The sequence below is a fragment of the Meriones unguiculatus genome, chromosome 12 (assembly GCF_030254825.1).
Source record: "Meriones unguiculatus strain TT.TT164.6M chromosome 12, Bangor_MerUng_6.1, whole genome shotgun sequence".
NCBI classification, from domain to species: Eukaryota; Metazoa; Chordata; class Mammalia; order Rodentia; family Muridae; genus Meriones; species Meriones unguiculatus.
The window spans coordinates 37,501,136-37,514,377 of record NC_083360.1 but is presented as its reverse complement, the minus strand read 5'-3'; the positions used below and the strand labels follow the sequence as shown (position 1 = coordinate 37,514,377).

The window sequence follows — 13,242 nt, the reverse complement described above, 5'->3', positions numbered from 1 at the left end:
GCATGTGCATGTGTGTGTGTGCCCCCCCACGTGTGTCTCTGTCTTTCTCACTCTGACTCTGTCTCTCATTTCTGTCTGTCAGTCTCTGTTTCTCCCCTCAATTCTGTGTCTCTGTCTCTCTATTTCTCTATCTTTGTCTCTCTGTCTCTGTCTGTCTCTGTCTCTCTGTCTCTACCTCTGTTTTTGCCCACCTCCTCTCTACATCACATCCACCCCTCTCTCTTTCTTTCATCTCTATGTAGCTCAAGCTGGCATAGAGCTCATTCTTTCAGCAGGTCAACAACTTCAGTACACTTTCCTCTTTTTGGTACCAATTCCGCAGACTGCACCATCAGAGTTTAAATACTCATTTTCCTTGGTAGAAAGACAAATTATTGCTAAGCATTTGTGTTTGAAATTGCACAAGACTCGGTTCCCTTATCCTGTTCATTATCTCTCAATCACTTCAATCAATAGCTTTGTTTCAAGTCTAAAAGTGACCTTAGGTTTCTGAATTTACTGGTTTGCCCTTAGGTTCCTGGTACCCACAAGTCCTGTGAGGAGGAAGAGGAGCAATAGTCACTCTGCTCTCCAAATCCTGAGACAGCTGCCTGAAACTAGCTGCCAAGACTGAGGCTCTTAGAGGAGGGGGGTAACAGCTTTCAGAATTACATGTGTAGCTTTATACCAGTGATGGAATAACAACCTTTTATGTCCTTCGACTCATACGTCACATCTTGGCTTTTTCTCTTTGGGAATACCCAGATTTCAAATATTTGTATTTTCACCATCGTCTCAGGCCCCCTTACATAAGAATTCTTCTCAGGAATGTGGGGCTCAAATGAGAATGCCCACCATAGGCTCATATGCTCATATGTTTGAATGCTTGGTCCCCAGCCTGTGGAACTGTTGAGGAAGAATGAGGAGGTGTGATTTGTTGGGTTAGATGTGACATTATTGGAGGAGGTATGTCCCTAGGGGTGGGCTTTGAAGTTTCAAATGTGCACACACACCAGGAGCGCGTGCTCTCTCTCCTCTCTTTTGAAACTTGCTGATCAGATAGGAGCTCTCAGCTACTGCTCCAGCAAATACTACGCCTGCCTGCTGCCACAGGCACTGCAATGATAATGGACTAACCCTGTAAGATAGTAAGCAAGCCCCCAATTAAATCCTTTATTTTTTTCATCTTTATATTTTACTTATTTGTTTATATATTTATTTATCTATTAACTTATTTGTGAGGCAATCTTTCTACATAGTCCTGGCTGTCCTGCAACTCACTATTTAAACCAAGGTGGTCTCAAATTAACAGAGAAAATTCCCGCGTTCTGGGATAAAAGGTGTGTGCTACCATGACTGATATACTCTTATTAATAATTTGCTTGGTTCTGGTATATCCTAACAGCAACAGAACAGAAACTAAGACAAGGAAGTATATCACCCTTTGGAGAGCATGACTATGCATCCATAGACTTATGATTCTCCAGAAATCCCCAAAAATGTTTAGTTATAAAGACAGAATTTTCTTGCTTAATGTAATCAAGTTAAACATTTTCTAAAGCCACATGTCATAAGATTAAGTTTTGAAGCATGTAGCTTCATCCAAATTTCATAATCGTTTTTGAAAGCTTTCCCTCTAAAACTCAAACGTAATTTCATAGCAAGGCCTATTTTACACATGTTACAATAAAATGCAGTAACACTTATCCTGTAAATGAGATTAACAAGCTGATATAAGATAATAAAAACAGGGTACAAACACACATCTGTATTCATGAGCTCATAACTTTTAAATTAAGCATAACACCATACTCCATGAGCTTTCTTTTAGGAAACACATGATTTTTCTCTGAAGAACAAGATAATTCCATGAATAATAGTAATGACTAAAATTAATGTAATTACTCTGCCAGTTGTCCCTGAGTTTACAAAAATTATCTCATTTAACTTTTAGCAACAAAATTGGCATTTTACAGGGAAGAAACTAAGGTTTAGAAGGGGATTAATGTTAGCAAGACCATAGGGTAAATGACATCATCATTATTCCCAAAAGAACTGGTTTCCTTGTACCATTACATATTTTTTACCTATCCATTCATTAGCTCATATCCATCTATACATTTATCTGATGATGGACACACACTTGTTTAGGCAAAACTCTGTCCCATGGTTACATACTTTAAATAATTCTGGATCACTGGAATAACAAAAGGATATAAAGTTCACTTTAGTTATAGCCTTTGTCTTAAACCTGGGTGGGTTGTGTTTGTTGTTTGTTTTTCAACATTAGTACATTGGTTCATTTTCTCCATCAGAAAGGACCATTTGGGGAGCAGTTGTAAGCATCCAGAATGTATAAATGAGGATTTCTGTGATGACTTTCTACTTTTTACTATTTTTTTTTCCTCTGAGGAAAAAGGTGATAGAAATCACACAAAATACTTCCAAGCTACTAACATGATAGGAGAGGAAAAAATATGCTGGCCAGCTTCACAAGAGAATCTCCACAAATGCAATTTCAGAGCTAACTGGATTATGTATTTGAGCCTACGATTAATGTCAAAGTGAGAATAACAGAGAACCCATTTCCCACTGCACAAGTTTGTCAAACAGCTCGAGGGCCTTTCTGAGACAGGACCAATGCCATCTTCATTACAACCGTCTGAACCCTTCCCTCCTCTACAGGGCATTTATCATCTTGCTCGAGCTTGTTTGCTCCTCATGCCTTGTAGAAGCAGCATAATTGCTTGAGAAGAGAGAAAATCATGAAGCAGACAGCAGGTTCAAAGCCATCCTGAGGGTTTTCTTTCTCAGAAAACAAGCCATAATTCTGCAGCTGTGTTTCTCATCACATACCCGAAAAGTGCCAGCAGGAGGGCTGTGGCCACCAAGTTCTCACGAAAAGTGAAAGCTGTTAACTGGAAGGCGACTATAATGGCGACACATAGACTGACAGAAACCAAGTAAAAGATCTGAAAAGACAAAGGGGATATGCTGCATTAGGTGAAGATATTAATCATTCTCTACTCTGCACTTTCCATTCAAATTGTACTTAGATCTAGCTCCTGCTACATATTAGAATATTTTTAGAGTTCATCATGCTGAATCATTGTTATGGGCTTAGCTGTTCTCCTCCAAAACTAATGGGCTAAATACCCAGATCTTCAGAATGTGACTCCATTTAAAGCCAGGGCCTCTGATACTTTAGGTGAAAATAAACTCCAAAACCTAACAGAGTCACCTATGCCTATCTCCCTTGGGAAGAGCTAAGGAATCCAGATACTATCCCAGAAACACCACACACACATACACACACACAGGGACTGGTGGATCTCCCCTTCTTTCTCTTTGGTCTTTCCTTCAAGGACTCTGCACAGGCAACAGCAACCCCACACCTTGCTTGGGCATCCCTAAACATCTCTGAGGCTGCTGACTGCAGAACACTTCTTCAGAATGACCCATGTGCCTGAGTCTTTTTTGCTCCTTAGATCTCTACTGAAACTTAATTCATTACTCTAACTTCCCGAATTAAAGTTCCTTCACCCCATTATCCTCTTTCATTCCTGCAAACAATTTAGTCATGAATCATGACTATCTTGTGTATTTGCTCTCTGATTCTTCCAATAAGACTATGAACTCTATTAGGAGACATCTCCAATTTACTCATTTAGGACCAACATTCAGCCCATTAAGTGGGTGAAACAAAAACATACAGGCTAGCTGGTTTTACAAACAACAGAGATATATTGTTCAGAGCTCTGAAGGCTGAGAAATATAAGACCATGGCAGTAACAGATTTAGTGTACAGTGAATAGCTACTTTTCAATTTAGAAATGCTACATTTTTCTGTGGTTTTTCCACGTAGCAGAGGAATAAAAGAGTTCTCTGAGGTCCCTTTTATAAATGCACTAATCTATTCATGAAGGCTACATGCTCTTGATCTAATCATTTTCCCAAAGATCCCACCTCCTGATATTATCAAACTGAGGAATAAGTTTGAATGCCAAATGCTGGGGGATTCTAATGTTCACCCTCAGCAAGCTTGAATACACTTCTATCCATAACAGAGCCTCAAAAATATTCACTGATTGAGTCATCAAACAGAAGAAACATAAAATGATTGAGTAAAAGTAGAAGAAAAAAAGTCAGCCAATAATCAAACAGCCCTTTCTGCCCTTAAACCCCAAGCCCCCACATCACACAGTGAAGAATGGTCCCATTCATGACAGGGGATAAAGATATAATAAAGCACAGGGAAGAGAGGAAACTGCAGGGTCTTTAAGGTTTTGTTTCTCTGCAGTGTCTTGGGTATGTCGTTCTTTATGCTCCCACCCTCTGTTGGTACCTTCTTTCCTTTCCCTGGGACCACTAGCTGGAAAACATTGGGGAGAACAGAGGTTTGAAACTGTGGTATTACAGATGGAAGTGAGTGGTACTGAAGTGCAATTCGATAAAGTCTTTGGGGACCAGCATGTCTCTCTCTTGAGATTTTTGAATCATCTTTAGTGGTGACTGAAGGGACTTGGAAGTCTCATGCAACAAACTCCTGAAATGTTAAGGCATCTCAGGTATGACTCAGTTAACTATGTATTTTTTAAAAACATCTAGATGATGGGATCAAAACCAAGCAACTTGGTGGAGTTCTAAGCCCATTCAAAGTAGTAAACATTGTTTAAGAGACCGACTTGCTAACACATTGGTTCTGTGTAAAGCAACACAGATGGTCAGAAGCTGGTGAGTGGGAGGCTCGCAGCGAGTTTCAGGCTTGCCCTGCCTTCTGCTCAAATAGGATTTTCCACATCACAGAATGAATCGTCTCTACGAGGGCATGAATGCACATATATTACCCTTGTACAAAAATGACAGCCCTGCTCCATAGTGATGACATGAGCATCAGTTGTGCAAAAGCACTAAATCAGAGTACATACATTGTAAATATCCAGCCTAAACTCTAGGCAGTAACTCAACAAGGACTGCTACTGTCACTGAAAGAACAAAAGGCAAAGTCTAGTAATTTCCAGACTAGAGGAAACTCTGACACCTGCACCCACAATTGCAAGGCTCTCACACTAAGGTCAGAGGTTAGGGATACAGATGAGTGATCACTTCTTATAGTTTTTATCATCTTACCTTCCAGACTTTTGAAAGCGAATGGCTGTTATTCACTCATTTCCTTCCTAATAAGGAACTGGGAGGGCCTTTTATTTCAGAGCTCTCCAGCCCATGTCCTGAGTCTTCCCTCCATGAAGCAACTATGAATGCCTGAAGGTGCCTGGCAAAGGCAACCTTCTCTCAGCCAACAGAATGAGTACTTCACGTGTGGACTGACCCATGTGGTGTGGACCCTTCTACCTCCATATTCATATGAGAACCATATCCCCAAATCCTACCAGGTCATAGAGGAAGTTAGTTAGCCAGTATGTCCTGTGTCCAAGACCACTTATATGTTGCAACCTTTTAGCTCCAGTCACTCTGTCCCTGACCACAGAGCTACCAATTGATGCTGATAAGATGGAGAATCCCAGGACAATACAGAGGGCGACACCACACTGGCGAATGCTTTCCAGGCTGTGGACAAAGGATAATAGCACATCAGACATCATAGAAGAAGTGAGAACTTCCTTCTGTTATGCAATCTTAGGGAGAAGGATCAGGCACAATACCAACAATGTATGGACTCTCTCCCTCATTCAGGATCCTCAAGGGCCTTTGAAGATGTGGGTTATTACTCAGAGCTTACAGGCGTAGAACAGAGAATGTAATAGACAAACATCAAACTGAAGAACGTTTCAGCGTCTTCCTATCTCAGCCTACTCTTGACCATGGTGTCTGACTCTCAGTTAAGTGGTGAGAATCCCTAGAGCGTCATCCAGCTACTGTGACCCTTCTTGACACTGAAACTCTCTTGCTGTGGAGCAGAACCCGGCAGGGAGGGGTGTTTGTAGGGTTGCTCGCCTCACTGGAGCATGTCGAATTCAGGTGCTTGGCAAACCAAATGTATTCCAAATGGCTACATATCACCACAGTCACCCCATGCACTCTCTCAGGCAGGTGTAGCTGGAGCTCTCAGAGAAGAGAGCTTTTGTTGAGTCAAGCATTGCCACGGCCCATTCTGTCCGTCTCTGGGAGCATGTAGGCAAAAGCTGTCTTTTGGGTGGCTGACACAAGTAAAGGTGTCACCACACATGACCCACTAGGCTATGCCTTCCTTCTAGCACACTTCGTTTTAGAACAGCCATCAGTTAGTCTGTCCCAGAGTGGTGGTCAGGTGTCAGAGAGTATTGGAGTCAGGGCTCTGAAAGCAGGATAGGTAAGAAGATAAACTAAAGCCCACCTTTACTGTCTCATTGCTTATTTAAGGAGAGAGTATTCATCAAAGTATATACTCTTCACTTGTCAGGTCAGAGGTCTATATAAATGACATATTCATCATTGATTTTTCACTAAATGATCGTTAGCTGCATAGAACAGAAGGAAGATAGGGGAGAGAATGAGGGCAGAAACAGTGTACTGAGTGCGTGGTGTTGACACCTGACACTTAGTTACAGACCCAAATGCACCTGCAACAACAGCACCCACCTCCACTTGAGCCTTTTGTGGTCTGTGAGTTAAGTCAGGCATGAAAAACCTCATGGAGGCTCGGCATGGTTAAGTATGGGAACAGCACATTCAGGCCGTTAACCTGAGTAATCTTGGAATGTGTGCTGTCCATAGGCTACAGGGACAATTCCTTTTCTGAAAAGCAATTTCTTTTATGAAAAAACACAACTAAAAACTATCACTCATTTTCCTGCAAACTCATTGAACTTCTGCTTTTAAAGCCACCTGTGACAGTGTCCCTCCTGAGAAACATTGAAGTGGAATCAAAATCTCTCCTCAGAAACTCAGAGATTGTCCTCTATCCCTTCCCCTAGCATTCCACAAACTCACATCTTGTCTTCATTCAGCAAGGCCCCTCCATACGGGTGGCTGTACAGTGTTATTCCTGTGAACAACAAATTGAGATGTGAGCATTATGCCCTGTCCCTCTAGGAAGTCACATCCAAGCCCCTTATGAGATGTCTTCTGGTTGTTCTGCACACCCCCAATTCATTATCAATAACAAAGGGCAAAGCCATTAAACAGGTATGTGCTGGGCTCTTTGCTCATACCTCGATGGCTTTTGTCAAACATAATTGTCATGTATTTCACATGTGTCACATCACAGGCACTACGGCCCTCTCTCTATCATATAACTGTTTATTGTTATAAGTATCCTAGTGCCCTAAGTGATATGGCATCACCTTTAATGATAAAGATGTTCAGGATAAACAACTATGTGCAGAGAGAACACATGCTAGACATCAGGTCAAGTCCAGACAGACAAAGAAGTGAAACCATTTTCTTAAGGTAATTTTGTTTTGGGGGTAGGTATACTTTGTTTCGCTTACTTTGTTAGGATCGTGTATGAATGCAATGCGGAAGGCAATATGAAGAAATCACGACCATGCTATCAAATGATAGGATTTTATTATAAATCTTTTCAGAGTATCACATATCATTATACCCTTTTTTCCATAAATTCCAACCGATGCTATATTAAAGAACCCCAATACTTTAGCAAACAATTTGTGCTGCATCCTAAAGGAACTGAGTCATTAGATTTTCTTCTTCACACTGGTCATTTTGAATATTTGGAGCTAAACATGGGGCTTGTGTGTGGAGCCCAACGCAGTAAGCATGTTTCTTTTCAGGTTGCTACTGTATTGTTTTCTTCTTTTGACTCATTTTATGTTTATCTTATCACCTGTTTCTGTGCTCATTTATGAAAGCACACTAAAACCCCAACAAACTATCATGGGTATAATATGAATGAATCAAGTACAATATTGGGCCTGACAAGTAACCCAACCCCAGCAGTTTCACCCTCAAGTACCTTGCTTGCTACCTGTTTGCTACACGCAGTCCTCCAATTTGCTCCAGCCTTTTTTATTGTATTCTACAGTGGGATTAGCCATGCACAAGGTGAGCTCTGGTCCATAACAGAAAGAGCAATTGGAGCTATTGCTTCAGGAATTCACCTGCACGATGTCACAAAACAATTTCTGTGATTCTGAATTAAAGCTGTTCAGATACTTTTTTTTCCTGGCATTTATTATGTAAGCCTAATGAGATTGCTGTGGGTTTTCTAGATCCTGGACTTACACAACCCTCTCCAGCTGAATTGCTGGTGCTGGCTAATTGACTGTCTGAACTGGTAACAACCATTAAATGTCTTTTCTGTTTGTCTTTCATGGTGTGATACCCTACCTCACTTCATTATGCTAACTCACTGGCAGGCAAAATTTTACTTGGTGGCCAGCCTCACACCGAACATCCCCACCAGGTAACCACACAAATGTTAAGTGGCCTCAGACACTGTATATGAAAAAGTGAGATCCTGCCAAAAATGACGGGTATTCCCAGGGTACTGCAGACAGTGACAATATGTCTCACTGTTGATGCAATTCCAGTTTCTGCCTATTGAGGAGAACATTGCATATTAAAGAAAGCCCAGAGCAGTGTCATAAACTGAGTAAAGTTCTAAGAATTATAAAATTGTTGGAACATAGACTACTGAAATTTCTAAGCTTAAACCCACCCCCTCACCCCAACCTACACAACCTGTTTGGGATAAGAAGTATGCAAATTTCCTCAGGTGGCTAAAATATCATCACATATCAGAGGAAACACACATGGTTTATAATGGCTTGGAAGGAAAAGTTGTTTCAAGGAAGCAAGTTCAAAACATAAAATAAAACATGTTTAGAGGTTGAGAACACTGGTTCTAGTCCAGTTTTTGGGGAGAAGACAAGGTTGAACAACACATTCAGTCGCACAAGTAGTTATTTTACTCAACCAACTAAACTTCAATAAAAAACTCTAGACACCGAAGCTTATCCATTCTCCTGGTTGAGGAACAGCTGGATATACTGCAAGTGATAGGAGGTAACATACTTGAATCCACAGGCATCTTCCTTCCCCTCACTCCAGGATCTCTAATGGCTGATTCTAATAAATAATCCAATCTAATAAGGTCATGGAAACCCATAAAACTTAGCCAGGCTGCTAAAGCATGAAGGTGCCCAGGGCCCTTGCAATGCAGCTGACACCTGGGGTGTGATCTTGTTGAGGAACACACTCTTTTTTTTTTGAACACACTCTTTAGGCTTACTTGGTATAACTGAAAACACTCATTGGTGGTGTGTCTTATTTCAACATCTAGCCCTATCGCCTCCTTTCCCAGAAGTTGAGCAAACTCGGAGTCCTAGTGTTTAGTCCTGTTTTTATTATATTTTGCCCTTCCAGATCACCTTTTTTTACCAGAAATTCTAGACCTTAGGTTTGTGGGACCAGCACATCCAATGCATTGACTAGTCCTTATTGTCAACTTGAAAGTAGAAATCACAAAGTAGAATCATCTGGGAAGAGTGAAACTCAATTGAGAAATTACTTAGATCAGATTGACCTAATTTCAAATGGATATGGGAAGGGCCGGCCACTGTGTGGTACAACCCTAGAAAGGCAGGTCTGGGATGTTGAAGGTAATTAGCTGTGCATGAGCCAGTGAGAAAGCCAGGAAACAGCATTCCTCCATTGTTCTTGCTTAAGTTCCTGCCCCAGCTTTCCTCAATGATGGGATTTTATCTACAGGTATAAGCCAAATAAACCTGTTCCTGCCCATAAGTTGCTTTTGTTCATAGTGTTTATTACAGCCACAGAACACAAACTAGAATCTCCAGATGAATGGATTTTTTTTCTCATGTATATTTGACCAGAAGTTGTCCCTCGGCTCCCTACAGTCCTCATGTTACTTGGATCTCAAGCTTCATAGAGTTGAGTATATTCTGCACACAACCAGTCACCTACAACCTGCAGGTTTGTGAGCTCCAAAACAAAGGCCATCATTAGCCTGTGGGTGCCATGCCTCAGAATTCCCACTATTTCAGTCACCCAAGTGCAAAACTGAGGCCCCACCCTCTCCTCATTTTTCTTTGCCGCATGTGTTCAAGTTTCCATGTTCTGCCACTTCCATTGGGCCTCCTTACACAGATTCATGGTGTTCACGCTCACTAGCACCTTGTCTTGGTGGCCCTGAACTCACATCATTTCTAAGCCTGCCCCTCCCCAAGCTCAGCATGGATGCCAGCCCCAACAAACTAGAGAATATTTGTCTGAGAGAGAGAGAGAGAGAGAGAGAGAAAGAAAGAAAGAAAGAAAGAAAGAAAGAAAGAAAGAAAGAAAGAAAGAAAGAAAGAAAGAAAGAAAGAAAGAAAGAGAAAGAAAGGGCATGAGGGGGAGAGGAGTAGAAAAACAGAGCAATCATGTCCTTCACCTCCACACAGATTCACTTTATGATAATGTATAAAAGTCTTCAACTGATTCAATGTGAAAAATGGGATTAGTATCACTTTCCTTGACCCTGATGCATTTTAACTTTGCCTTCACCCTCCTGGTCCAGGCCCCACTGACATCTCATTCCATCTCAGTCCTATTCAGAAATTAATTTCATTTTTTGAAATCATCATTACATTGTCATGCTTTAGTGAGGTAAAACTAAGGAATGAAAAATGTATAAAGACTGCCATGAGTTACAGCAGTTTTACTTATGAATTTTCAATTCTATGCTATCGCAGAAATAAAATATAGTTTGTAGAAATCACACTTCAAAATTGAATTTTAATCTTTTCCTGGCTGCAGACATTTGGTAGCATATTCTGGTTGTGCTGGGCAGCTGGCACATTGAGCTGCAGGTCCTAGCCACCCACTATGAGCCATCCTCCATGTCTCCAAATCACAAACTTGTGGTCTTTACTTTGTTATTTATGTTATATGAATTTCTCACTTAGAACATTTTCAGCTTACTGTGAGTTTATCAGAACACAATTCCACCATTAAATCAAACTTCTATATTCCAAGTTTACAGTGTCATGTTTTTTCATTTTCAGCTGATTTATTATTTATTACAATTTATTCATTTTTTATCCTGGCTGTAGCCCTCTCCCTCATCTCCTCCCAGTCCCACCCTCTGTCCCTTTTCTCCCTCATGCTCCTCCCCTAGTACACTGATAGGGGAGGACACTCAAGGAGTAAAATCATACTGATGTTTGCACATCATTCTTACTGCAGTATCACTCTTAGTAGCCAAGACAGATCTACAGTCCCAGTGGCCACAGTCTGTTGGAAGATGGTCTTGTGCACTGTGTATTCAGATGCTGATTTCTGTGCCCTAAGATCTGGTTGTAGTCCCCGGACATGGGCACTGTCTTTTCTGTGAAGAATCTCCTGTCTCAAAGTTGTGTAAAAATTGTTCTCTATCATCTATAATTGGGTAACAAAGAAACTGATCATCCAATGGCTGGGCAAAGAGGACATGAAGTAGAACTTCCATTCCCAGGCAGGGGTTTTCAGATAGGGATAAGTGAAGGTCAAGGAGAAGGAAAAGGAGGTCATCACCATGAGAACAAAGATGGAGCAGGAGTTGCCAGGGCGAAGTAGAGGACAAGTCACATGGCACATGGCTGGGAAACAATCCAGACAAGTGTAGACAGGTTAGAATAAACAAGTATCTGCCCAGCCTAGTGATCTAAAGCTTATTAATAAATTTAATGTCTCTGTATCATTATTTTAGAGCTAGAACAGGTAATAAAAATGTACTATATTTTATAATAGTCAAATGAATAGATGCAGAAAATGCATTGTTTGTGGATATAGATACGGGTACTTACTAACATATATACATGTAGCATAACATTCAACCTTTTTTGTTTTAAATAAAAGAAAATCCTGCTTTTTGAAAAACCACTCCTGAAATGAATACAATACATACATAAAATAAATCAGAAGTGGAAAAAGAAATATCATGTGGTCTTACTTATACATGGAATTTTTAAAAGTTAAACATGAAAGCACAGTGTGGAAAAGACTAGGTGGGGGAGATGTAGAAGAGTAATTTCTTTTCAACAAAGATACAAGCATGGTGACTGGAGACAATAATGATGTATTGATTATCTTTGATGGAAAATATATTAAGCATTCTTATCACACACACACATGAAAAATGAATTAAATGGACAGGATGGTAGAAATAAATAGGAGGGAAAAAATTACCATCTTTAGATCCTGGCCCCTTATATACTAGTGAGCAGATATTTGCAGTTGTCACTCAAAAGTATAACATAGTCACTTCTTATCCATGGGTCACACACTTAAAGCTTCAACTAACCATGCATTAAGAATGTCCAGGGGGGAAAAAACATGAATCTGTAGTGAACATGCAAAGACATTTCCCTTTTCGCTATTCATGAGACAGTGTAGCATGAAAACTGTTTGATAGCATTTTTATTTTATTATGCATTTTCAGTCACCTGGAGAGCATGTAGATTATATGACAGAAGAAGCCTGAGTTACAGGCCAATATTGTACGAATACCATCTGAAATAAGAAATTTGAGCATTTGTAGATTTGGACATCTATCCTGAAACTAATCCCGAAAGATGAATAGGGATAACATAAGCTGTAGTCATGTGTTATGTTCTGTGAGTATGTATGTTAAGCTTTGTGTATACACTTTTTTTTTGAGAGAAACCCTGTCACACCAACATCATCATGGCCATTTGAGAAGAGAGATCTGAAACACAGAAATCTCAGATGCCTCCTACAGCCTAACAGCTAGCTGTGATGTTCTGGAATTACAGCCAACAGCAACAGATACCACAAACCTTCTCACCAGCACATACTTCTGACCTCCTAAAGTCATTCTTCACCCAGTAGGAAGAAGATAGGCTACAGGAAAAGAGCCTCTTCTCTGCCCGTTCTGAAGAAAAGTTGGAAATGTTCCCATAGATGGTGCAGTAATCAAATTTCAAACTACAAGGCTGGATCTGTGTTTGACCAGCTTTCACAAATATCCATGCTTGCTCTAAACCACCAGAGTTGCTGCTGAAAATTTGAAGATGATACTCTACTCATTGCAATCTGTACCCTCATTTTTAATTTATGATGTTTTGTCCTTCATTATGGCATATTTCCAGGTGTCATTGGTGTCATTTTTAGAGTTCTAATCTAGGAGGCAAGGGCAATCCCCTCTCCTATCTCATTGGTAAAATAATTGACTGCTTCTATGGTTAGTAATCCCCTGTGTGGCTGGTCATATTCTGGATATTTGCATAATGCACCTTCTTGCTCGACAATCTAATGATGAAACTTCGCATTAGGAAACCAATGTCCCTCACATCTCTACCG

The 13,242-nt window shown here is 40.5% G+C and overlaps 1 protein-coding gene across 2 annotated transcripts in view; it reads right to left on the bottom strand.

Moving 5' to 3' along the window:
• Positions 1–13,242, bottom strand: part of Abca13 (ATP binding cassette subfamily A member 13) — a 440,297-nt gene that overhangs the window by 121,098 nt on the left and 305,957 nt on the right. For both annotated transcript variants that reach the window (XM_060365661.1, XM_060365662.1), the window contains exons 49-51: positions 6,910–6,964; positions 5,370–5,547; positions 2,836–2,951 (exon numbers count right to left, since the gene is read on the bottom strand). In XM_060365661.1, the coding sequence (XP_060221644.1) occupies positions 2,836–2,951; positions 5,370–5,547; positions 6,910–6,964 (349 nt within the window). The remainder of the gene's footprint in view (positions 1–2,835; positions 2,952–5,369; positions 5,548–6,909; positions 6,965–13,242) is intronic.